The sequence below is a fragment of the Centroberyx affinis genome, unplaced genomic scaffold (assembly GCF_046629955.1).
Source record: "Centroberyx affinis isolate AG114_WGS23_722 - 3 ecotype Tasmania unplaced genomic scaffold, CSIRO-AGI_Caff_v1 ptg001383l_1, whole genome shotgun sequence".
Taxonomy (NCBI): Eukaryota; Metazoa; Chordata; class Actinopteri; order Beryciformes; family Berycidae; genus Centroberyx; species Centroberyx affinis.
Window position 1 is genome coordinate 117,435 of NW_027279866.1, and position 26,751 is coordinate 144,185.

General features: G+C 42.9%; 1 protein-coding gene across 3 annotated transcripts; it reads left to right on the plus strand.

The window, feature by feature from the left end:
• Positions 1-113: 113 nt before the first annotated feature.
• Positions 114-24,188, plus strand: mtrr (5-methyltetrahydrofolate-homocysteine methyltransferase reductase). Of its 3 annotated transcripts, none has more exons than XM_071526062.1 (15): positions 114-174; positions 993-1,137; positions 1,368-1,521; positions 1,723-1,840; positions 2,019-2,511; positions 2,664-2,777; positions 3,025-3,181; positions 3,373-3,461; positions 6,456-6,636; positions 10,515-10,557; positions 11,509-11,689; positions 13,178-13,296; positions 17,698-17,790; positions 21,930-22,124; positions 22,967-24,188. In XM_071526062.1, the coding sequence occupies exons 2-15, from the start codon at positions 994-996 to the stop codon at positions 23,109-23,111; spliced, it is 2,226 nt and encodes a 741-aa protein (XP_071382163.1). In that variant the 5' UTR covers positions 114-174; position 993; the 3' UTR covers positions 23,112-24,188. The 3 variants fall into 3 exon arrangements, with proteins under 3 accessions (XP_071382163.1, XP_071382165.1, XP_071382164.1); XM_071526064.1 differs by having other exon boundaries at positions 21,930-22,120; positions 22,967-23,129; XM_071526063.1 differs by lacking the exon at positions 114-174 and adding an exon at positions 538-627.
• The last annotated feature ends 2,563 nt before the right edge of the window (positions 24,189-26,751 follow it).

The following is a 26,751-nucleotide window of genomic DNA, read 5'->3' on the forward strand; positions in this document are numbered from 1 at the left end:
TCAAACAGAAACTAGAACTGTTCATGTATCGAAAAAGTGTCTTTTCCAAAATATGGTTTCTTCCAATCTCGTGCAATCACACCATGCACTCCTGATCTCGCGCGACTGTCGGTGTTGATGGAATTCCATGGGATGTGCTGGACTGAATGAAATACCGCAGCAATTTTGAAAAAGGTACAAAATGATACTTGCCGAGACGTCTATATTTTGTTATGCTTGATTAATTACATTCATCTTTGAACTGGATCAATTTCCTGGTTTTATCGCTCAGGCAGACAGCTGACTTGAGCTAACCAGTGTTGACACCGCCTCGGGGATCAGCTGTTTGCAAACCAAGCCACGCGTCTGCCTTGTTGTAACTGCATTAGTCAATGGTAGTTTTCGACTATTTATTTATAAATGCACGCAACTACACTGTCTGTCCTAAGTGGTTCCGTGTGATAGATATGCTACGGGAAGATAAATAAAATGCTCGCATGCACGTGCACTTGTGTAAGCCGTGAGCGTCAAAAATGACGCAATGTCCGGGTAGTTTATGGTGCTGTTCAAAGTTGCTGCTCTTCACGATGTTGCAAAGATTATTCTGTGGCAGCCTGTCTGTCGCCTTTCAAGCCTTGCAGGGTCTAGGTAAGACTCCCAGGAAAACACAGCTCGACAACTATAGCGACATGGTTTTTATTTTTTGTCACCTCAGCAATTGTATCGACTTGCTCCACTAACTTGTGTGGTGGGATGTCTTGCAAATTAGCTCATGTCAGTATCACTCAACTTTCTGTACCGTGGCACAATACGAGGAACTACACAGAATTTCGAGGCACAACAAGTTATCGGTTGCCAGCGAATATGCAAAGCTTTGAATACAAGCTCACTCCAAAGTCCACAGCACACCAGTTTACCTTGCCACATCATATGAGACAAGTTGCCTGTTAGGGGTGTGTGATGATGTCTTGCAAATGTGTGAATGCATTTTGTTGTGTTCCTCGATTCTCCAGAATGCCCTGTGAAGTGAAGCCTCGGTTCCTGGTTGTGTACGGCTCTCAGAAGGGACAAGCCCAGTCCATAGCAGAGGGGATCGCCGAAGAGGCAGGGGAGCACGGACTGGTCGCTGAGCTCAGCTGCTTGAACCAGAATGACAAGGTAGGCAACATACTGTGCATTCAAGTCATAATATTAACACTTTTACTCACTGGGAATAGAGCTGTCTAAGCCCCTCTTGTGCTGCTTTGCTGCTGACACACAATAACAGCATGTTAATAGCGTCTTAGTAAAGTTGATGCTCTCCGATAACTGTGTGGATATTTATGTAATGTATTTTCATATGGATTTTGGAAACACCACTCATTGATTAATCATATAACTGGTTCCAGTACAATTTGGAGAAGGAGAACGCCCCAGTGGTCTTTGTTGTGTCCACTACTGGAGATGGGGAGCCCCCAGACAATGCCCTCTCATTTGTAAAGCGAATCAAGAAGAAGACCCTCCCCGCTGATCACTATAAACACCTTTGCTATGCACTTTTAGGTAAATTACAGCATGAGGGTCTGAGATAGCTCTTTTTGCTAATGCAAGTGTTTTACATTGCTAACTGTGCAGTTCATCAGTCCATTGATCAAGCTATTTTTAGTTGCAAAGCACATTTGTTGAAATCTTTATAATACACAGTGTTTACTTTCTGAACTCTTGCTGAAATGTCAAACATCTGTTTTCCTCAACATGCTCTAGCTCTGGGAGACACAAACTATGCAAATTTCTGCAACTGTGGGAAAACAATTGACCGCCGTCTGCAGGAACTTGGGGCCAAACAGTTCTATGCGACAGGACATGCAGATGATGGTGTAGGGTAAGTTCTGGAGTGGCAGAAAGTCTCGTCTGCTAATTCAGCATGGATCAGGGACTTTCACCGTTTGATCCTTTTAACCTACCTACAAAGCTCTCTTTCTGCCGTTGAGATGTCACACATGATTGGTTTTGTCAGGCTCTCTCTTTATCGTCTTGTGGACTTTGCTCTTTGTCTCTAGGCTGGAGGTGGTTGTGGACCCCTGGCTCGAAGGACTGTGGGAAGCGATCAAAGGAGCCTTATCAAAGATGGCCTCTGATAGGGAAGGTCACCTAAAGGGGGACCTGAGGGATTTAGCGAGAGAAACTCCAGATGTCCAGCTAAATCTCCTGAGTCTCACCGACAACCAGAACTGTGACTCAGCCAGAGCATCAGTACAAACTGACTCCAAACCTGCCGCTTCGCCTTCAGCTCCTGCTACACAGACTGCCATTTCCGACCCCAGACCAGCGTCTCTCGCAGCGAGCCCTGGGTTGGCCGCCCAGTCAGGTGGCGCCGCTAGTGTTTCTGCCTCAGCAGCAGACACACAGACCGGGGGTGTCGGGGTTTCCCAAGCTGTGTTGGAAGCTTCACTGACACGCTCCCTGCCGCCGCTGTCAGAGTCGTCTCTCAACGTTCCTGCGCTGCCTCCTCCCTACCTGGATGTCTCACTGCAGGAGGACGCCATGGAGGAGGTGAGGAGTGCTGCTGCTGATGATGAAGGCAATATCCAAGTCCCACAATTCTGTCCATCCATCTGTCTATCTCTTCTTCTGTCGGTGCAAGTCTATGTTTTTCCCTTGCTCATTTATCCCCATTTATTAGAAATATGTCTTTTCTTTGTCAGATTGATGCACCATTGAGTAGAGAGACTCTCCTTGAGGTGGCCATATCCAGGGCAGTGCAGCTGACCAGAGGAGATTCAGTCAAGACTGCCCTTCTGCTGGAGCTGGATGTCTCTGTAAGCTTGACCGTATAATGTTCATTCCTAACATTTCTCTAAATAATGAGTACTACAACCGCAGTCTCATAGATTATCTGCAGTGGTCCTGCAGTGTGAATTGTGACTCGCCTAAAGCAATCAACGTGAGCTATGTCTCATATCTTGTGCCTTCCCGCTGCCAAATGGATTACAGTCTGAGACGAATACCGCTAAAACGTCAGCTTTGAACTTTGAACTCATTTAGATGTTCCTTTTTCACTCTCAGGCCCATCCGACGATGACTTATCAGCCGGGGGACTCGTTCGATGTTCTCTGCCCAAACAGGCCCACTGAGGTGGGGGAGATGCTCCACAGATTGGGCCTGCAGGACCAGAGGAACCATCGTGTCCAGGTGTCTCTACAAAAGGACACTAAGAAGAAAGGTAAAGTGCAGCTATGGATTCATTCAAACATGTTGTAACATTGTGTTGGAATGTCTTGTAATTCCATAACTTACATTATTCACCGGTGTGATGATGCCTATTGTTTGCACTTTCTGAATAGTCTGAGGTTTCTAACGCATATTTACCCTGTTATGATAATTTTGAAATGTTCCTTGCCTCCCTGGTTGCAGCTGCCCAGGTGCCATCCTATATCCTTCAGAACAAGACTCTGCAGTACCTGCTCACATGGTGTGTAGAGATCAGAGCTGTTCCTAAGAAGGTACGTCATGACTTTGCTCTACGGCACAATAAAAACTGCTGGCTTTGTAAATTGCATACAAGCCGCTTTTTCATGTGACATCCTATTCATTGTTTTGGTGTTTAGGGATAATGAGAGGGAAGAAATCTTTCGAGTGAAATGTTTTTTGAACCGGAGCACATTTCCCTTTTTTCTTGTTGTCAAAGCCTGGAAACAAGTGTATAGTGTTTCATTAAGTAGCCTACTGCAATTATTTGTTGACAGTATTGTTACTATTTAACTTCACAATAATATCCTGATCATACTGTAATGGTACTGAAAAACGTCTGTGGCAGCATTTCTGAAACTATGTGTCAGGATCCTGAATGAGTCACATGGGTCAATAGTATGTTCTAATGAGCTCAGGCAAGACTCAATTTGTCAAGTTTGGGTCTTGGGCTGAAAAAAAAAAAGATTAAACTTGCCCAGTCCTTTGTGATAATGGAGATTCAAAGCCACATTTGGTGTGTGGAAGTGGTAAATGGCCATAGTCTGGAGCTGTACCTCGCTAACTGACAGCTGGGGATGGAGGCTGCAAGAATTCTACCTGGCTCCCAGTCTGTTTCTACTCCAGTAAAACTAACTTCTCTACTTGTTGCTTGGACCACTTTGCAACACCTTGGCTAACTTGTGTTTCACTGGATGGGTAGACTTCTTCGACCACTTTTCAACTGCGATCGGCATTTACTAATCATTATTTATAGTAACTATAGTAATGACTATAATAATAACAATAATATTAATCATAATAATAACAGGGACTGCTCAGTTTTTAAATGTAATTTTAAATTCCCTATATGTTCAAAAAGTTATAGCTCTGTCTATTTTTTATTATCATTTGAAAATGTTTCATTATTTGTTCAAAACTATCTTGTTTCTATTTTCCATTTACCAAGTTGAACTCATTATTTGTGCAGAACATTATGTCCTCATCCTCATTTTCATTTACCAAGTTAAATTCATTATTTATTCAAATCATTGTAGCCTAATCATCACGAAGACCATTAATTTCCCTGGCACAAGCTGCATCAACAGTTCACTATACTTAGAAAACAGCAGACTGAATGACAATAGGATGACAATATGGCAACAAACAGATAACTCTTTAATAAATGCTGCATTTTAATTGTATTTGTGCTTTGGAAAGTTTAAAAAAAAGGTTACAAACATGACAATGATACATAAGGTTTAACTCAGGCTTAGAACAGTTATAGCTTTAACGCATTGGCCAATTTTAAAGTTAATTTTAACTAAGTAACTAATGTTGTAACTAATGTCAAACCTTAACAAAGAAAACGAGTTCCCCACTGGCTTGAGCAGGTGTCAGTTCTCTAAGCCCCAAGTTGTGGCAAAGTCCCTGAGTCTATCATCATTTGCCACCAAACCTGATTATATATACACTCCCTTTCTAGGGACAAGTGAAGCAATTACTGATCACTGACTAGATATTATTTAGTCAGTGTGATAAATTATTAGACGCAGGTCACCAAAATATCACCTTAGAGGGAACATTAGTCCTTAATTCTCCCCTGATGTTATAGCATAATCTTATTTTCCATGTTCCAAGTTGAATTCATTATTTGTTGTAACAACTATAATCAGTTCCCTGCAGCATATTAGACTGGTGAATGCTTGGAATACACTATTAGATTCTTTTGTGTGTTATTCCTCTGTTTGTGTGGGCAAGTCCTGCACACAAATTGATCACTGCAGGTCAAGCTGTTGTCCATTTACTCACCAACTATGCCAGAAATCAGCATGAGAATATAATGTGAAGGCAGTATGATTTTTTTTGTGCAACACCTGTCTATTTAATCCAAACAATTATCCTGATTTACTGAAATAATTACAATGCCTACAATTGTGAATCCATGTGTTCCTGTGGAAAGTTGGAGGCAATCATCTCTACCGCTTAGCAAACACACATCTCGATAATACGCCTAAAGCTATCAAATAAAGGAAGATATGCTTGGCACAGCCAGGCTCGCCCTGCCCACTGAGACAAATGTTGGATTGTTATTACTGTAGACATCCAGAGAATTTGACATTTTCAGACACCTTTGTTTGACACTAATGAGGGATAAACGATCAGAGCAAGATCAAATATTGCGGAAGTGGTGGCTGTTCAGGATGGATTGGAAGATGGGGGGTCATAATTCTGCCATTACAAGCTACAAGAATGTGCCGTTAATACACCCATAGCTGCGCTCAACTGTAATGAATCACTGAAACTATACAGGAACACATTGGCATGCAAAATATTTGGTAACTGTGATCGCTGTATCGCACAGTGCTTAATGGTTGTCTGGATTAAAGTAAATTCAATCCAAAAGTCATTAAGGAGTTGCCTTTTAATGATCTTTCTTTAACGATCGTTTTAATGCTTTCATTTACATCACCCTTCCTGCTAAAGATATACATGAATTCATGCAATACAGGATGGCTTGTCCTTCCTGCTGAGACAAAGAATTGATTTTGTTTTGAGCTGACATATAAATGGATTGCATCGATTGTTTAAATGAATTGAATTCGAGTTTAATGCAAATTTTGTCTCCTGGCCCTCAGCCACTGTCTCTGTGGGTTAAAAAAACATTTAAATATGATTTGTAAACATTTCGACCTAAAACAATTAGATTAACAATAAAGGACACACTTTTATGGGGACAGACACTCTATCAAAAATGCCTGCATTGCATTGCTTTTTTTCAGTAAGCTGGGGTGAACCTGTATGAACCTTATTGATGATATGGCATGTGCGCTAGGGGGCATAGATGTTTGTGCTGTATTGTGTGACAATATGATATGTGTTTTTATCAACACTTCTTTTTTGTGTTGTAAGGATGTAACATGGAACACAAAAAACAGGAAATGAATGGGAACCTCAATCGTGAAAATGAAAAAAATCACATCCTTGGCTGTTGACTGAGGTTCACGACGGATGCAAGTGACTGCGCATCTTATTTGTTTCTCACTTAGGCGTTCCTCAGAGCGCTGGTGGAGTATACAGGGGACGGCGTGCAGCGGAGGAGACTGCAGGAGCTGTGCAGCAAGCAAGGCGCTGCGGACTACAACCTCTATGTGAGAGACCCGAGCCTCAGCGTGTTGGACCTGCTCACAGCTTTCCCGTCCTGCTCACCTCCTCTCGGCCTCCTCATAGGTCAGAATGCCACTTATTATCTGTTGTGCCTCAGCCGTAAGGTCTGAAAACTCTTCAGTTCACAGTAAACAGCGCTAACAGTAAGATCTATCCATACTAGCTGTGCTGCATTTTGTAGTTTGCAGAACTATTTTGGGGATTGGTTAATTTTGTCCTCATGTCACACACTATGTGGGTAGATTTTACACTGCTGATTTATGCTTAGTATGTATCCAGCGACTACTCATTCAGTCAGTCATACCTGGAAAACAGTGTAACATCCTGGTTTCCTGGAGTCTTAATGCTGGGGAAACATCTGCCTCCTAAACTATTTACAGATTCATTACACTGGGAAAGCCTACTGATCAGCAGGTGCTACAAGGCGTAGCGGACTTCCTCGATTTTTAAGAGTTGTTTGAATTTGTAACCAGAAAACATGCCTTTAGCTCATCAGATGCTAGCTTTCAAGCTGCCCAAGGCGTATGGGTGATTATAGTGATTGACATGGGATTGGGATTTAGATGCCTTTTCCCTACCAGACCACACCTGCACAAAATATCAGCGGAATAATTGACTCCATTACATCATACTTCACTTTTAAAAACGACCCCAGGTTATGTCAAGTGCGCCTCGAGTATTTGCAAATGTTGTCCAGGTGGGTTTGTCTGTGCAGTATATTTAAGTCCAGTAGGGGTCACTGGAGCCCCAGTAAAGGGGCTCCAGTGGCTCCTGTGTGTGTGTTCTCCAGGCTCATTGTTACAGCATTTAATTATACCAAATGTTCAGACAGTGTACATCCCAGGGCTCCCCAAAGGATGGACACTGATTTGACTGTGTCATTTTTAATTCCTTACTGCTTCAGTATGGTTTTTGTTTCATCATTTCTGTGAAAATGACGGTTTTATTGTAACTGCAAGATAATATTTGCTCCATTTATTCATTATTTCCTTCCCTGCTAATGACATTGATCAGTGATGTCTGCCGTATGCCATCTATACTGTCCCTTCTTTGATCCTTTGAGCCAACTGTTGGTGGAAAAATAACATTTTCTATCAACCCATTAGATAGTTGGCTGGTCATTCAGTATGGATCTAATAAGCTTTGACTGAAACCTACCAGACAGTGAAATTAGTTGGCTTCAGCTTTACATACAAGTTGAGTTGTCCTCTAAAACAGCTGTGTCACAGCTCTTGGCCTACCCAATGTCAGTTATTTTTGGCCCACTTGCCAACCACAGCACCTTTTTCAGTGGTGAACTGATGCAGAAATTGGCAATCAGGACATTCATGCCCTAGTGAAAAATGCAGGGCTAGAGGCCCTTCAGGGCAACAGCTGTTGTGCGGGGGGGACAGTGAGCCGTTCGTTGGTTAGCGGCTGAGTTTCCCAAGGACAGGAGCATGCGGGGTCAACAGGAGCACAGGTTAATGGTCAGCCCCGACTCAGTGTGTCACCGTTAAAGCACATTACTGCATTAACGTGCCGTTCCTGCTTCATTAACCTGACCGAGGGGGGGGGGTTTGCTGATCACAGTTTATGCCGTTATCCCCTAACTGTAAATAATGAGGAGGGATGTGTCTGCGTCCAGATGTCTTTGGCCAGGTGCTGGCTGGGTATAAATTGAGAAAGATACCTGCTTCCTGGAGTCAGCTCCCTTGTTATATGGTCCATTGTTTCATATAGTGTGCCGGATGAAAACTTTGGGGTCATAACACCAGGGAGCTGAATCCTGTCCATGGGCATCTTTTTCAATTTATTCTACCCGTGGGCTCAAATGATATTGTGCCGGGGTGAGTTTGTAGGTTTTTTTTCAGCTTGATTGTGACCTGTGGAACAAAACAAAGCGAATGTGTCTGTGTCCCGAGAGGCTGGAACTTATCAACACCTCCTAGAAAACCTTGAAATTTAAAGTTAGGCTTTCCAGTCATAGAAAACAGATGGCATATGACATCTTTTCACACTTTATTCATTCAAAAGAAATAATAAAATGTCATGGAAAACTTTAGATGGCAATGGAAAATCACATGCTTGCAGGTCCTTTTCTCAGAAGTCACTTGAAATTAGCATTAATAGGCTATTAAAAACTTGCCAGGAAGAATTCTTCTTAATGCCTTAACGTCTTAATGCGAACAACCTCCCTAATTTCATCTGCGGCCAAAGAAACTATCCATATATCTTAAGCTGTATAACTTTAATGTGCAGCCACATTGCTATATCTTTTTTCCCCTAAAACTGTACTTCTGAATGCAAATCGCAGTGCGGAGAGACTTTTAAGATGAAATAGATTATATTCTTGTCCAGTATGATCGATGATACCCTGAAAATAATCATTTCTGAAAATATAGTGGCAACCCTGGGACTATATTGTTTGGAACACAGACCAAGCTGGCTTTTTTTAAATGCATATTTTAAGCTATATCTTCAAGCCACTCGCAGCAGCAAGAATCATTGCGCTGAAAGGTTTAAAAGTGATGTATCCTTTATCTCGACCAACAATATCATCATGGTGCAGTGATGTGAGATGATGGATTGATTGTCCTCTATTTCGGACATCTGCTGTCACACTATATGATAGAAAGGCAGCAGCTCGGGCGTGGTGCTGCTGCAAAGACGAGACTGTTAACAGGCTTGATACACCTTCTGATGGAGAGGTGTGTGTTTGCACTGGGCACTGCAGGGAAGGATCGCAGGATCTGTTGGTGGTGATGTGTTGTTTTTTCAAGCGGTTTTGTCCAAAAGGATTTTGCCTTTTAGCTGTTTGCTGCCCTTTGGTCGGTTAGAGTTTGTGAAAATGTATTATTGAATATTTGATCCATTTTGTTGCAGTGTAGACCTAATTAGATAACCTACTATGAGTTATATGCACAGTTCAAGCATGTTGATGATAATGGAGGCTATGCCAGCCTGTAAGCTAGGCTCACCATGTAACATTTAAACTTTGTTTTCAGAATAAAGACCCCTACACTCCAAATGAAGTCTAAAGCCTTCCTGTTACTAGGCTGGAGCCTGTTTTGTCTTTTAATATCTGATGTAAGATGGTTGAACATTTACTGGAAGGCTGTTGTGTGGGCCAGGTCTGCGCTTTTGTTAAAAATCTTTTTGCAAACTTGGGCTAAGTGCATCATACATCACCGTCTCTTTGTTAAATTTTCAGCACAAAGAGATGAAATGTAGGCTTCATATGTGGTGAGCTGTCTCCCTAACACCCAGAGCTGTTTAGATATCAGAGAAAGCCAGAATAAGAGGAGAGCGCTGATTTAGTCCAGCTGTTTGTCTTTCCAAAGGACTTAGCAGAAAGAATGTGTGTTTTTGCCAGGGCTCAGCTGGTACATATGACGCAGCTTTACTTCTCCAGGTTCATTTATCATTGAGATAATATTAGCAAATGAAACGTAAGAAAGTACATTGTGAGCACGGCGTAAAAGTGATCCAGCTCTCAATCACTCCCTTAGCCTAGATGTACTAGGTGGCGGGCATAGCGTAGCGAATGGCAAATCCTGTTTCTACGGGGGGGGGAACAAAGCTTCCTTTAGTTCTCACACCTTTTCCTGATTTTATTGAAGCCTCCTCGCGGATGCAATATACACCAAATATTCACCCAAAAGAGGGCACCTTCATGGCTGGCATTGAAATAAGGTCTGCATAAGCAATCTGTTTCCTACTGGCTCCACATCTGGACACTTGGGATTCCATAACCCTGAGTTTGTAATTTCATAAATATAGAAGTGTGTCCTAGAAACAAGACTGTTACCTGGGTGGGGGTTACAGAGGATAGATTGGTAGGTAGGACATCTCGATAGATCGCGATGACTTTCATTTTTTTTTTTTGGTCTCCTCTCTGTCATTGATGTTTGATGTGATGTGACACTATAGTAAGACTGACGCTTGTGTTTGTCTTTCAGAGCATTTGCCCAAACTGCAGCCCAGGCCTTATTCAGCAGCCAGGTAAGGTGACAAAGAGATGAGAGTGTAACTTACATTTTGTGCTGCATAAAGCCATGTACAAATTAATAGACTGTATATGCAGTGCAGCCTTAAGCTGTAGTCATGCTTATTTTGAATCTCCCCAAGTGTTCCTCCTTTTTGGCTACACTTAGCCAGTCATTGATTTATTCTTGCTGTTAAGCTAGTGCCCATTAGGTTTGCTTTAAAGCTCATGCGGAACAGCAACATCTAAACCAATGTCAAAACTTCCCAACTCCCCTTATTAGTCCTTCACTTATCTGCATGTGTATGTGGGTGTTAATGCGTGCGGGGACATCGAGAGACAGAGAAAGAACAGGAGAGACGGTGGCTGCAGTTTATCAGATGGTGCAGAGACATTAGAGGCCTGCATTATTGATGTTGCGGTCAATAGAGGTCCCCAGTGGCCCACAGGAACTGGAGAGTGAAGGATGAGAGGGCGAGAGAGTGCTTCACCCAGCAGCGAAGACCGGAGAGGAGGGAGAGGAGGCACGGACAGTTTTGCCTAAGTGAGAGACAGTTGTAAGCAGGATTCGTCGCGTGGGCCTTACTGGTGTCAATTGTGATTTAGCACGCTCAATTCTGTATTGGTAATCAGCGTTGAATCAAATGTTTTTCTATCGTTGTTTCTTTGATAAGCTCTTGTTGGACTGGACCTTTTCTAAACTTGGCTCTGTGTGAAGCCGCTGCAGCAGTATAGCTGTCCAGGCTTCTAGAGAATTTATCCTCCTCCACAACTCTTGTATCTCGCTGCACCCTTCTGTTCTCCCTCTGCTTCTCTCTGTATTTCACTCTATTTTCTACTTCATCTCTGTGTTTGTCTCCCTCTGTTTGTCACTCTGTCTGTATGCCTTGTACACACACACTCCCCCCCCCCCCTCTATCTCACTCCCCCCTGTAAACCTCTCTGGCTCTCACCTCCCTCCTCTCTAGCTCCAGTCTTCAGCATCCAGGGAAGCTGCATTTTGTCTTCAACGTGGTAGAGTTCCCAGCATGCTCTGGGCGGCCTGCGGGGAGGCAGGGCCTGTGTACTGGTTGGCTGTCTGACCTCATCAATCCCATCCTGGTTTACCCTGGGAAGGCTGAGTCCTCCGGCAACCCGGCTCTGCCAAAGGTAATGAGGATACTGGAACATGTAGAACTGAATCTAAAATGTGTCAACTTGTGGACTCAAAGCTCTCGGTCGTGGTTGATGTATTTCCAAGTGCTCAGATTTGTGAGTACAAGTGTTCAGATGGTGCAAAGACCCCCACCTCAAAAACATGTACCCCTGCTGGCTAGGCTAAAACCTGAGTTACCAAGTCTTCTCTCCTGTGTCTCCCCGAGTCTGTCTTCCTCTGAGTTTCCTGACTGTATCAATAAAAAAATGCAGAGAAGGGTAGACTGCCCATTCTCCTTCAAAAATGAAAGTTCAAGATGCTCTTGAGTAGAAGAGAGGGTGATGGTGAGTGAGGAGAAAATCACCACAAAATGCCGTGTCACCATCCCAGAGTCCGAGAGGCAGGAGAATCTAGACGTTTGGGACTCAGCCTGGTTCCACCACGCGCTAAGAAGGGAGGTCAAACTTTGTTCTATGTAATTTTTTTTTAGAATACTTGCGAAAATGTGAGATTGTAATCCTTGAGATTTCTTCTTTAACACTAGAAAAGGCCAAGCTGAGGTCAGTTTACGGCTCTTGGAATTTTAGAATTGCAATATCACAGCTGTATATATACAGTATACAGGAATATATAAAACATAAAAGTTTCAGATTGACAATATACAAAGTCAGAATAAAGTCAAAATCATTTAAATGAAGCTGCAAGATAAAACAATATATACAATTGAAATCTAATCAAACTCATATGAAATCTAATCAAACTCATATGAAAGAGAAACAAAATAAAAATCTTATTTATAAGCTCTCCAAAGTCCACTCATCCAGCATCAAGCCAGAACGTTAACGGCGCCAAAATCTATTTAGTTCTTGAAATAAACAAAGCTTAGACAGCTCTGTATTGAGTCTGTCACAAGTTCCTTCATTATAAAACTCGCCAAGGGAGACCAGCTCTTTCAGCTTTAAATCACTTTGCATCATTTTCTATCCCAGACTGTTACATTGAATGGAAAGTAAGGAAGGATGTTACACAATTCAGATGCAGCCCCTGTCGCCAAAGCCCGGGAGAGAACGCTGCTGCTCACAGAACACTTGCTGCTCTGTGGCCTATTGATAAGTGAGGGGGGATCTATTGATTTGACCCCTAATGCATTGCAGATGAATGGTGATTTGTTATTTGTCAGAATCTCACAGTGTTGTAAACATGTAGCCAGGACATGCTTAACTATTGGGCTACTACCAGGACTTTTGCCATCATTGAAAATTGGAAACGGTTGAGAATTGAACTGTGTGATTAAATACAATTTTAAATTCAATTTAAAACAAAGTAACCCTGTCTACCATAGACTCCATGGATTCCAGCTGGAGCTCTTGGGTCTCCACATTAGTATGTTTTGGAATAATAAGTAGATCAATTAATCAATTGCTAGGTATCCAGTGGATTCTCACCATTACTGTAATTACTCTCATTAATGTGAATGTTTTTCTAATGACCTCTGACCCTAGATCCACGTGAGTCTGCGACCCAACTGCTCCTTCCGGCCTCCCTCTGACCCTGCGGTGCCCTTCATAATGGTCGGACCAGGCACAGGAGTCGCCCCCTTCATCGGCTTCCTCCAGCAAAGGTACAGCAGATTGAATACTGCATTACGATGTGATCTCACACCACAGTTTGTGTTCCCTTTTTGTCCAATAACATAGACTAATGGCATATGTTGAGATTTCTATGTCGTATGCATCTTGTAGATATAATAATAAAGCAAATTTCTGAAACTCTCATCCAGCACATAGAGAGGATGATATTAAAAATGCATGTAATACAGCAGTTACAGATTGGTCATTATGCATTATCACTTAATCCCACACCAATGGCACACAGTTGACTAATGTGTCATTTTACTTTAATAAAGAACCAGCTTATAAGATGTTTAGCCTGCGCTACACAATACGCTGCACAGTTAAAAGTTCAAAGAAGGATGTCAAGCGTCATATAACAGCCGCAAAGAGACGTGGTGCACTGTGTGACACAGATTATTCCAGTCAAAATCCCAAATCTGTTAATGAATATTCACAATGCTCAAGTGATGTTAAGTGCAGATCATCTATGCATATTTTGAGTAATCTGCACAGACAATTAAATGAGACCTCGCATAAAGCTGAATAAAAGTCGATGTCATGTACATCTCCTTGGGCGATAGTTAATCTGGTCAGCAGGGCTGTGATCACGTCAGGGATTACTTCAATGCCTCACTTGTCTCAACAGGAATAAATCAAGGCCTTTCCAATGCACACGTTTATGACTTACTCTGTAATGAACAGCCATGAGTCAAGTGAGAGCGTGGGGGGTTATTGATTCGAATGTAAAGAGTTCAGTAGGTGATGGCCGCGTTGTTGATGTAAATCATCGATAGTAATTGCCGAGGAGGTGGAGTGGGGATATTGACCGTTTGCTGGCCCTTTTTCCTGAGCGCTTCGTAGCCTCGTCCACTTTGTAAAACCACAGATAGAAATCTGAACACTTGCAAAATACCAGCACTTTGGTCTTATGTAGCAAATTGGAGGTTTTTGTTTCATTTTAGAAAGACCTGAATTGACAGCTAAACCAAGATTGCGAGAAGATGTCACTACGATTAGATGTGACTGAAGCTTCTCTATCCAGGCAGATGCGTGTTTGGTGAACCGGGCCAATAGCCGCCATTACTTGTCAGAAAGTGGCCTAAGCCTTTTTAGTCAGAGTGACATGTCTAACTCTGGGGTGGCTTTATATAAATGAGGTTGTGTCCCAGTCAGGTCCAATTGTCTCTAAATCCCCCAGACGTCTGCTCTGTTGTGGCGTGTGGCGTCGGGGCCCGTTGTACTCAGAGGTGACACAGAACCGGTTAGCAGTCGTGGGTGTGGATAGCGTGCCGCGGCGGAGGACTCGGAGCCGGCTACTCTGGGATGAGTTTTTCAGAAGTTGATGAATGGTTATCAGGGGTGAGAGGTGCTTCCGCCCGTGGGACGCGGGAGCACTGATGATAGCGGACGTTACGGGAGCGACCCGGTCACGCCACTTGCAGACACAGACTGCCAAATGATCAAGGTTGAGCCAGAGGGACAGCACTCTGGCGTAAGCGACAGCGATATGGACGTATCAGTCTTACTTTGATCCTTGCAGTGGTGCCCAAATATTGCTGTCTAGATCTAAGATACCATATTTCACATTTAAGTGTTTTCCAGATTGTCTGTCCTTGTAGACCTGCCCGTCAGTGTAGGGAAAATATTCAGAGATTGATTTATTTCAGAATGCCTTGTTTCACAATATAGCAACTAAAACCACTGAACAAATGTGTCCTTGAGAGTTCAACGCTGTATGTTTATTTTTTTATTTTTTACTTTCATTGAGTTCAAATATTTTTATTTTCCTTTTGCTTCCGAGACGGCTCTTCGCTGTTGGAGGATGAAGCCATGTGAAACAATCCATCAGCTCACCTGTCTTCCTTAGCCGCTTCGTCTCTTTCCTTCTCCCTCTCTCTCCCTCCCTCCCTCTCTTCCTCTCTTTCTCTCCTGCCAGCTGCGTATTGTGCTGGAAGATTGTGAAAGCCTGTCATGGCGCGCGGCATTGTACAGAATCTAACTTGAGATTCCAAACAAAGCCTCCGCCGCTGATACTGCACTCTGATAGGAGATAACAATCACCATTTTGTCAGCGGGATGCTGTATCTGCCTGGAGGCCTGAGCAGGCTCCTGTTAGCAACAAAACAACATGGGGACACTTCGATCCTCCCGCCTCTACACCTTCCACCCCCACCACCCTCCTCTGTTAATCGATGTCTGTTTTCAAAAGTACTTTGTACTAGTTTGTAGTGGCGGTAACAAGTGGAAGAAAAGAGCCGCGGAAAGGTCAGAGCCTCGCTTGGTGGTACCAGGAGATTTTAAGAAGACCCCTGGGTAGGCTGGTATTGATTACTGTGGTTTTTGTAAGGATGAGCAATGGAGAGTGAGATTCTCAGGGCCTGGATGTGGAAAATATCTATATTTAGGCTAGAGCACTAATAGTTAAAGGGATATTGTATTTTAACTGGTTAGCCTGAATCTTCCTAACAAGCTTTTCCTTTCTTAAACAATTTTTATTTGCTTGCTTTTATACTTAGGAATGCCCTTAGGCATATTTGCGCATTTAATATCACAACGTGTAAGTGTGTGTGTGACTGTGTGTGTGTGTGTGTTTGAGACACAAACATGAAGCTTCCATTTATCACAACGTGTAAGTGTGTGTGTGACTGTGTGTGTGAGACACAAACATGAAGCTTCCATTTATCAATCTAGCCAGACAGTTGTTTACAATTACAATGTCTTTCTTCTCAACATGGTCCAGTATTCTGCTGAATACAATTTGAATTTGACATGTAAAATGCATATGCACTGTAAAGTCAGTGATTAAGCCTGGAGTTTTTGTCGTGTGCAGGCGTTTTTATTTTATTTTACTGTATTTATTTATTTTTTTGCCAAGAAAGACTCTGAACACCCCACACACTGAGCGGCAAATAACATTCCCACCACTGAACACGGACAGAAGATATGAGATAATTGCAATGTTTACCAAGTCTTCACCTCAGCTTCCATTGCAGTTTCCCCCACCCGCTGTTCATCTGAATGGTGCTGAAAGGCAACCGCCCCTGATTTCGACCCCAAATGGAGTGCGCGCTGCAGATGCTGCCTTCCCCCTGGGACTGTATTGCAGGCTGTTTTAGTGTGGGTATGCGATGTGATGTGATTTGTATTCAGGGAAAGGCGCCGGTGTGGTCTACTCGGAATGGAATCCAGGTTTTTCATATTGGTATTGATCCCTTTAGGGCAGGCGGCGAGAGAGAGACGAGCTCACTAAAATGAGTTTACTTGAGGCTGTTTGCAGATCAGAAGAATCTCGTTCAGGATGCTAATGGATGGGATCTGAGCACTCTGAGCAACTCAGCCAGACAGCTCTCTAACCGGGCCCCGTTCACTAACGCAAAGTTCAAACAAACCACTTCTGCAAAGCATTTCCATTAACTGGTCAGCTGCTCAAGGAATTAACCAGGGCAGGGCTGCGCTTGCTTGCAATTAGACTTTTGTATTGATGATGCCATTTTGTCTCACTTTGTCAAACGTAATGCTAATTAGCAGTTTACTAACAATTCATTTTTATGCAACACACAGCTCCATCAAGGGTGATGGTTGGCTGGCATTTTGATTTTGTGACCAGGGAGAGTGTGCTGCTGGAGGAAAACAAAGTACAGGTCGTTCTGTAGACAAATCGCAAAGGCAGGGGCGCAGAGGAGGCAGCACCTTATCCTCAGAGTGCAGCAGCGCAGCACAAAGGGCCCGGTCTCAATGCCTCTCTGTGGGATTCCCCGGGCCCTTGTCCTGGTCACTCTCTTTAACACCGCTGTCTCTTCTCATCCCCCACTCTCCCTCTCACCAGATGGGAATAACAAATAATGCTCGGTTATTTAGAGGGTCACCTGACTGATGGCATCATGAAAGGTTGCGGGGTCAACTGTTGTTATCAGGGAGAGAGCTGTCACCTTTACAGCAGGTGTGCAGCATAGATAGCAGCATCCTCCTTTGTGCCATTACGCTGCCATTACTTGCAAAGGATTCTGGGAGCTTTGCCAAATGCGCGGGCCACAGGAGGAATCACTTTTGCAGCAGCAGTTTTGCACACAAGCGCAGACGGACATACACACACGAGCGTGCACGTACGCGCACCCACACACACACACCCCGGGCACAAGCCCTAGTTCCATTTTCAGCAACTGTTTATAGTGATCTATCCTACTGTTTGGGTGTAATTTAATATTGCATATAATGTCCTCGCTGCAGCACGCACACTCGTTTCCATGCATTAGGCAGTTGTGGAGCTCGGTGTACTGTCATTGCAGACAGTAGTTAATGGTGTCACTGCTCCTCTTTAACCTCTGCTGCGAGGAAGGACTCTCTCTCCTGTCTGGTCTGGTCGTCTGTTCGTATTGATTGACCGCTGACATCCTGCCTTTGCCTTTCAGAGAGAACGAGCGGCAGCAGAACCCCGAGGCAGTATTTGGTGAGACCTGGCTGTTCTTTGGTTGCCGCCACCAAGACAGAGACTACCTGTTTAGGTAAGTTTGATTTCTGCTTTTGTTTTGATGGTTGTTTAGAGTCCCTACATGTGCATATATACATATTTTCTTCAACTGTTTGTGAGGCAGTCAGATGTGCTGCTTTCCAAACCCACATCCCCCTTCATCTTGCCATTTCATATTCTGTATAATCTGGATAGATGATGTGAGTGTTCTTTCTTTATTGTCCTACATGGTCATAGCAGACAGCAATAATACTGAAGCACTCTGTTCAAGAATGCAAGATGTATGGGAAGAACATGTTATGCAAAGCTAATTTAGGCTGCATGATTGTTCTTCTTCTATGGGTGATTAAATGGTCAAGGACACCAGCGCCTTGTTACATTGGCGTGTAATTGTGACTTGGGCTGGCAGGTTTACCTAGAGGTAAGAGGGCTGTAATAACTGGAGAGTTTTTGGTTCAATGCTCAACACCGACATGAGGCTGCACTCCAGCTGTGAGCTAGTAACCAAAGGGTGCCTGTGATTTCTTGTTATGTATTATGTATTGTGTATCTAGGGGGCATGTGAAAACAGAAGACAAATTATAATTACGTTTGCCAGTGATATAATCTTCACCATAATAAGGATTTGTTGATTATGATCTTGCTTGTCATATCACATTATGGCTATAACGATTACATTTCCTATACCTTCATAAAGTATTTCAGGCCTTTTTTCATATTATGATGTCTTCTGTTGCATCATATTGTTACATGTTATTTCAAATACCATGTGAGTTGTATTGAATATTACAGTAGCTTCACTGGATTGATCTTGTGTATTATAGAGCTGTGAACCTGCTTCACCCAGTGAATAGATGATTGGTCTCTTCAGAGTTTCTTTTGTCTCAACTCACTCCTGACTAGATGGTAATTGATTGGCTCTGGCTAGAATCAACTGGGTGCATGTGCTGAAGGCCGGCACACCAATCAAGTTGTGTCGCAGGATTAAACAGTACGAATGGATTAGCATCCTTAATCACAAACAAAGAGATCACAGAGGTTCTTGTTTGTTCCCTTTTGTTTCCTCAATCCCATGGTTAAATACCAACTCACAGTCAGGTAGCGGGCAGTGTGTGTGTTCACAGCGTGGGTTTCTCTGATGCACACCCCCACAGTGTTGACCAAAGTGATTAAATCTGTGTTTTATGAGTCAGCCGCAAAAAGTTGTTCTCAACTGAAATGGGTAACCAGGCTATGGATGGGCATGAGAGGTCGGTCAATCGAGCACTTGACAGGTACACTACCAGCCAAAAGTTTGGACACACCACATTTTCTTTATTTTTTACTATTTTCCACATTTTAGAATAATAGTAAAGACATCAAAACTATAAAATAACACAAATGGAATTATGCAGTGACCAAAAAAGTGTTAAACAAATAAAAACTATCTTATATTTTAGATTCTTTTAAGTAGCCTCCCTTTGCCTTGATGGAAAGACAAAGGCTTTGGAAAGAAATTCATACTAGGGCTGCATCTAACGATTGTTTTCATTGTCAACTAATCTGTGGATTATTTTCTTGATTAATCGATTAGTTGTTTGGTCTATAAAATGTCAGAAAATGGTGAAAAATGTCAATCAGTGTTTCCCAAAGCCCAAGATGACGTCCTCAAATGTCTTGTTTTGTCCACAAACCAAAGATATTCAGTTTGCTGTCATAGAGGAGTAAAGAAACCAGAAAATATTCACATTTAAGAAGCTGGAATCAGAGAATTTTGACTTATTTTTCTTAAAAAATTACTCAAACCGATTAATCAATTATCAAAATAGTTGGCAATTAATTTAATAGTTGACAACTAATCGATTAAACGATTAATCGTTGCAGCTCTAATTCATACATAGGCATCATTTATATTTGTCTAAGAAACAAATTTCAAGCATTTAAGCATAAGCCTTTAGATCAAAATGGCTTTAAGATAATGAAAAACATAGTGTATTCAATCAGGTGTGTCCAAACTTTTGACTGGTAGTGTATTTGGCAACTTCCTGTAACTTTGTTGGCTCCATTTTGAACAAGGAGAACATGCCTGCAGTAGAAAAGCCCGCCTGGGTTTATCTCTATAGGATTTCTTTCAAAGGAAGAGCGTCTGGCACTTCTAAGGAATACAGAAACATGCTTAGCATCGTGTCTGCCATTTTTCATCGTCCCAGTATCCTAAACAAAAATCAACTTAAGCCGTAAGTGGGGTATGAAATCTGAACTTGGATAAATAGCATAGCTGGCTTTTGATGTTTATAAATATCGCAAGGTCTCCAGACAGGATGTGACCCCCTCTCCCCTCTTGTTCTGAACGTTCCCCCAGCGAAAACAAACAAGGCCTTGCCATCAGCCCCAATCAGCCGCAGCACTTAACATCTGTGTGAGGGGTTGACGCCAATCTGACCCCCAGTCAGATCAAACCAGACATCCAATTCTCCCCTCTCCCCTCTGTTGCACTTATCCCTTTCCTCTCTGTCAGGCTTTTCACCCACTTTATGGAATGTGATTTCATGCTGCAAGGGAAACATGGCTGCAAGGGCTGTTGGGTTCTTGTTAGGGTCCAGGATATTGCCATGGGCTGTTTTCTGTATAAACACACCAGGGTGTCTGCCAGGTTCGGCTCTCAGAACCCCTTGACTGTTATGTTTCCAGGAAGTCAACTAGCCTTTGTAGACCACCAGTTGCCACTCACTCACACCGTTGTCAGTCTGTGATGATTCCGATTCAGACGTCGACCGAACAGACAGGCGTCGGATTCAGCTGTCCTTCTCCGTGTAGCTTTTGTTGTTGCTCCCACTTTCAAACAGACTAAGTAATCAGAGAACTTGGCCAAAAGAATCACATTTGTTTTAATGACTCATCTCCCCAAGCAAAGGTTAGGTGGTAAACACTGCAGGAGTAGTAACACTTCTGGAGATCTCACCTAAATGAAAGTGAGAGAACAAAGACAGCGGTGCTCATCTCTCCCTTTAGTATTCATACCGTGGCGTCTATGTATTATTGAAAAATGCCTTGTTTTAGTCTAGGGGTTACTGTGAGACACAGACTCCCCAGGCAAAGACCTTCACCCATGATCTCTGAGCCGCGGCTTGTACGTGTGTGTGTGTGTGTGTGTGTGGTTGGTTGTGCCTGTGTGTGTGTCCAGCTGCTTTAAACAAGACGCTCTGAGCCACAGTAAACCTTAACTCCCTCACTACCTTCCTCTTTCCTTCCCTGCCTCCTTCCCTTCCGCTAGTACCCCAGGCCCTGTAAAAACACTGAGGCAGAAGAAGCACTTGGCAGGCAGGCACCCCAACAGGGAGCAAGGTTACACCCAACTGCAAGGCTAGGAGGATTGATTGTAAAAAGATGCTTATAACAGTGACTCGACCTTGCTTATGAAATCCATATTTTTTTTCCGCGCTTCTCCCGTGTTAAACAAGATAAATTGGTTAGCCGGCGCAGTTTTGCTTAGACCTTTTACCCATCAGTGCCCAGTTTTATCGAGCTTGACAATTTTTTTTTTCCTAAGGAAATGTTCCGGGGGTTATGTGCCTTGTGAAATAGTTGGAGCTATCTCTAAAAATCTCAGGGGAGCGTTGGATGAGAAAGAATGTCCTCTCATCATGCAAAGCTTTTTGAACGCTTGGAAAAACATTATTAAACCTGTAGTGAAAAGCAGAAAAAGATCAGAAGAAGTATTAAATAGCCTAAACTGTAATAAAGTTAGTAAATCTACTGCTACTTTACAATAGAAAATGTGCCCACATCTCTCAGTACAATCATGTAAGGTACTGTACTATTTTCAGGTAGTGTACCCACAAAGTTCTCCCATTGACTATCAAATAATAATCTCCAGGATTTGTCTTTTGTCAGCATCATCACAGTGTTGACCAAAGTGATTAAATCTGTGTTTTGAGTCAGCTGCGAAAAGTTGTACTCAATTGAAATAGGTAACCAGGCTATGGATGGGCATGCGTGTAATAATCTCCAGGATTTGTCTTTTGTCAGCATCATCAAGAGAATCTTGGCTCTTCTATTTCTAGTTTTTGGAAAAACTCATTTTTACAATTCAGGAATGATCTGTCCAAGGAATAACCCTGTGGGAAATATGAATTAAAATGGATATTCCCTTAAATGTTTGGATGTGTCCCTGCATATCTTTCCCCGTCCCAGAGAGGAGCTGGAGGGCTTTGTGTCCAGCGGTGCCCTGAACCACCTGAAAGTGTGTTTCTCCAGAGACGCCCAGGAGGCGGAGGAGACCCCCGCCTCACCAGCAGGACCCAGATACGTCCAACACAACCTGCTCCTGAACAGCCAACACATCACCGACATCCTGCTCAAACAGAACGGTTGCCTCTATGTCTGTGGGTAAGACCGACTTTGATGATGATGCTCGGATAATGGCAGCAATAATTCTATTCTTTTTGTTTTATTTTAACCTTTATTTATTCTGGGAAAGTTGACTGAGCGTGCTTGCTGTTTTCCTGTGCCGCTCTGCTTCACATTCACACCTGGGAGCTGCCCAGTACAGCCATGCTCAGTACTGAGCAGTTAGGGATTAAGCATCTTGCTCAAGGGCAAGTTGGTGAGGAGACGAGAGCCTTACTTAGTTTACTTTCCCCTCACATATTTTCCCAGCTCGTCCGGGGATTCAAGCTAATAACTTTCCGGTCACAAGCCCACCTCTCTAACCTCTAGGCTGCTTCTGCCCTGACAGCATGCAACATCGCTGAGGGCAAGTTTTTAACATTTATAGTGTATAAACAAATCTGTTAAGAGACATTTGGCACAAAAATATGAAATGCTTACTCAGTTTCACCCATGCCATCCCAAGACAACAAGACAAGACAAGCCAAAACACACCTAGCATACAGCAACTCATCTTGACGTAAATCACCTTAGATGCAACAAAATTTCCTTGAACAAGACGGATGTTTTGGTCCAACATTTACCTTCCTCAGAGCCACAGAATCAGTTAAGGCCCATAAGCTGATATATCTCCCCCCGTAGAATACAACAGCAAGCTACAGGTTAGTTTCCTAAGCAATTTATTTTCAGGACAGAGTCCTGGACAGGCAGCATTCACTGGTTTCTGTAAAACACTGGCTTGCCAGCAGTACTCAGACACACATCTAGCAATGTCTGAAAAACATGTTTACTGATTATATCAGCCTAGTTCCTCATCTCATCCGCATTCCTTCCCTTACCAGGGATGCTAAGAACATGGCCAAAGACGTGAATGACACCCTGATTGAAATGATCAGAGCGGAGCTTCAGCTGGACCAACTGGAGGCCATGAAGAAGCTGGCGGGGTTAAGAGAGGAGAAACGCTACTTACAGGACATCTGGGGCTGACGGGGGCTGAGGAGATAAGGGTGCTTCGCAGTAACCTCTGGGCTTTTTCACACTTTAGAGAAATCAGCATGCTCAGCTGTAACCTCTAGAACCGTAAAATTGTGGATGCTGAAGCCCAGAGGTAGTTTACACCGCCCAACGCAACCCAACTCAAATGGAATGTGCCATGCTGGCCCGGGGATATCGGTTCACTACATCATCTTGGTGTGCGCTGTTTGAACAGAAATGACCTTGGTCGGGGCAATAGTGCTGCAGATTGGCCCTGCAGCGTGAAAATGCTTTTAGTGTAGACAAGCCCCCTCCTTTCTGGGGAAAAGGCATTTACTTCAGTCCGCTGTGATGTACTGATTGTGACTAGACTGAAAGTGGGATATCGGTCCACCCTGGATGGCAACAACAGCAATCTGTGGCTCTTTAACAACACACACAACAAATTGTTTATTGTCGTTCATTGAAATTGACAATTTTTTTTTTCATGAGTTATTTTTACTGTGGATTATGCAAAAGCAGCCCACTGCCAGCTACACTTTGGTTTTACCTCTGAAGTCATTTCTAAAAGGATCTTACATCAAAGTGTTGATATATATTACAATATTGAAAATTTATTTCAATGTGAAAATCAGTTGAGTAAAATATATTTTCTCCAGTATTGTGTTGTGTGTATCAAAAGCAAAACATTTTTTTTATCAGTGTCCATGATACCATCATATACCATCAGCAGAAATGCAGTGGATATAATTTACTTTTTGTCACTTTCTTTGAAGTAATATAGGTATGAAGTAATGTATGTAATCATAGATCAGGTTTTTTCATAAATGAGGCCCAGTGATTTATCATGATATTGTGTTAAGCTGTAAGTATAAAGGGCCAAATCTGACTGCTAATGTGAGCTCCTCCTCATTCACGTAACTGTTTTTTCCTGTCTGCTTCCAGATACTGTAGACTGTCACTGTGGAGACTGAACTCTAAACAACAACAAAACTGTCACAACTATGTTTAAAACAAATGCACATGTGCCTTGTGTGATCAGGAATTAAAAACTTATTTTAAGGGAAAAGTTTTTACAAGTTTTAGATTTCTCACCATTTTTATTTCACAGTGTATAGCATGCATAAAGAGTGCGTACATACAGGTGTGTTTGTACAAGACCTTACATTGTATTTAAAATGCTAAGTGCATGTGTTGGAGAGGGTGGGGGCTTTCTTGGCTCATGTACAAGAGGAAATGGAAATTCTTTGAGAGATAATGAGCTCTGATTGATTGGGAATGATTGTCTTTTTTTTAATTTAGAGATAATTTGATTGTTCAAGGTGACTTTGGTCATAAGATGAAGGCGTACTCCGCTAATTGAAGGCTTTTCGCTATGGGCTTCTTAGCGCACCACGGAGCCCCAGAGAGAGGCTTCTCGGAATTAAATCTTCTAACAGCAGTCTTTTTTTATTTATCCTCTTGTAAGGAGAGGAGAGAAAAACATGTTTACAATCTCCGCTGCCCGCGCCTGTAGATGACGCCCCATTCGATAAATTTTTGAGCCAAGTAAACAAAACATTCGCTGCTGCAGAAAACAATCCCTGGTAGTGAATAATTGGTTTAATACGGTGTTGTCGAAGGTAGAGCTGTCCTTGTGTTTGTCCAGCTACAGCTCGCTGCACCTCCTCATCACCCTCATCCCTCAGTGTCCTGCTGCTCCGCTAAGTCACAGGAGCAGAGGAGGACAAAATCAAAATAATGATGCTGCGTGTGTGTGTGTGTGTGTGTGTGTGACGAGACTGGTGGTTCGTCTTGATGCATCATGAGGATGTATAGCCTCGGCTTAATGCAGGACTCCCAATTTGTTGTTTGCATGTACTAGATAAATGACAAAAACTAACTTGTGTGCCGCAACAAATGGGGGAGTTTCATCAAAGCATTACCGTTATTAGTGTGTGTGAGAGTAATTTTGGAACCAGGGAATAGATTTGGGTCTTTGAGCTCAACTGCCCTTATTTACCCGGGCTATTAACATGCCCTCATCTCCATTTAAAAAATGACCCCCACCAGAAGACAGAGAGCCTGCCGGGCCGCTTCTATCACCGCGTCCGACGATCACCTCGCACTGATGAAGTTTTAAATTATGGCTTCTTAATTAAAAAGGTTCAAGGTGCCTTTTTATCCCGCAGCGAAGCCGAAACACAGAGCCGAGGAGATGGTCAGGAATAAATCAGTGCTGGAGGTCAGTGTGACTAGGATAGTTGCCCCTCTATGATAGATACCCCTTGTTAGGAGTGGCTTAAATGAAGCAGAAAGATGTGTGCTGAGGATAATGACTGTTATTATGGAAGTGTTGAGTGAGCTCAAGTGGGGAGATGCAGTTTATTTCAATAATTTTTTGTTTTTTTTAAAAAGAGGTTTTGGAAACACCTGCTTAACATTCAGGTTCTGGCTGCAGAAGGTAAAAGCAGTGATTAGGAGAGAACCAGAGCTTGAGCCTGCCACACACTCCTTTCCTCATCTGCAGGGGGATTCAGCCTCGCAAAGGAGTATATAAGTGTGTGTGTGTATGGGTAGGTGGGATCAGTCCTCCACCCCCCCCCTAGCCTATTATCTCCAGTTCAACTGCAACAAGAAAGTTTCCACACAGAGGGACGGTCCAATTTTCCTAGAATTTGAAGAAACGTACTGGATTACCAGTGAAGGATATTATTGATGACAACATAATTTATCCTTCTTTTGTACAGTCCCTGTTGTAAATTTCGAACGGAATAAGTTTCTGTTGGAAGGCCAAAGTTTCCATTCAGTGTGAAAGTTGTGCCGCTGTGGAAGAGTCATCTTGCATTAGAGCAATAGGCAGAAAGCTGCAGCGTCTGAGTTCTGCTGGGCTCGGCCTCACCTGTGTGCTTTATCATTAAAAAGGACACTTCCACTCTGTCTCTGTTGTTCTCACTCTGCAGTCAATGACCCAGGGATGTCAACTCAGCTCTTTGATGCAGCATCAATGCGCACACACACACACACACACACACACTGAGAGTCATAGTCTGCCCGGCTCCGCAGAGTCCCAGCTGTGCTCAAACACTTTAACTTCAGCATCTGTCAGGAGTGGTGGAGAAAAATCTATGTTTTTCTGAAAAGGCTGTTCCGCTTCTATTGAGTTTCCTGTTCTCACTGCGAGAAACGAGTGTTGTTCTGCTCTCTGTTTATTGATGGAGCAGGAGAGATACCCCTGCTTCCGATTCAGCAGAGCAAACATTTGCTGTAATTGATGCTGGCAGGCGGAGGATGAATTCAATAGGAAAGCATCGTTCTCCCTGAGGGTTTAAAAGAATATATCTATATTCAATTCAACAGGCCAGGGATAACATACTCTAAACAAATATCTCAATAACTATTAAATATCACATCATCATTGACATTATATGTGACCTTTTTAAAGAAGCCCAATGCCAGTTATGTACTGTATATCCATATATATGGAGTCGAAGCTACTTCATAGTTTACTCGTCAAGAAACTGCCTCGCTCATCAAATGTTGTATTGATGATGTTTCTGCAATGGATGTTCTCTCAGTCCACATTAGTCAAGGAAATGTGCAAACTGTTTGAGCATTTTCAAACTTGCAACGATGGATGAATACTTTGCAGAATTTATAGCCTCCTTAGTCC

Excerpts from the sequence above, each read along its gene's own strand:
- mtrr (XM_071526062.1), top strand. The coding sequence starts at position 994 with ATGCCCTGTGAAGTGAAGCCTCGGTTCCTGGTTGTGTACGGCTCTCAG. Across the intron at positions 2,778-3,024 it reads TGCTGGAGCTGGATGTCTCT|GCCCATCCGACGATGACTTA; the intron begins GTAAGCTTGACC and ends TTTCACTCTCAG. Across the intron at positions 10,558-11,508 it reads AGGCCTTATTCAGCAGCCAG|CTCCAGTCTTCAGCATCCAG; the intron begins GTAAGGTGACAA and ends CCTCCTCTCTAG.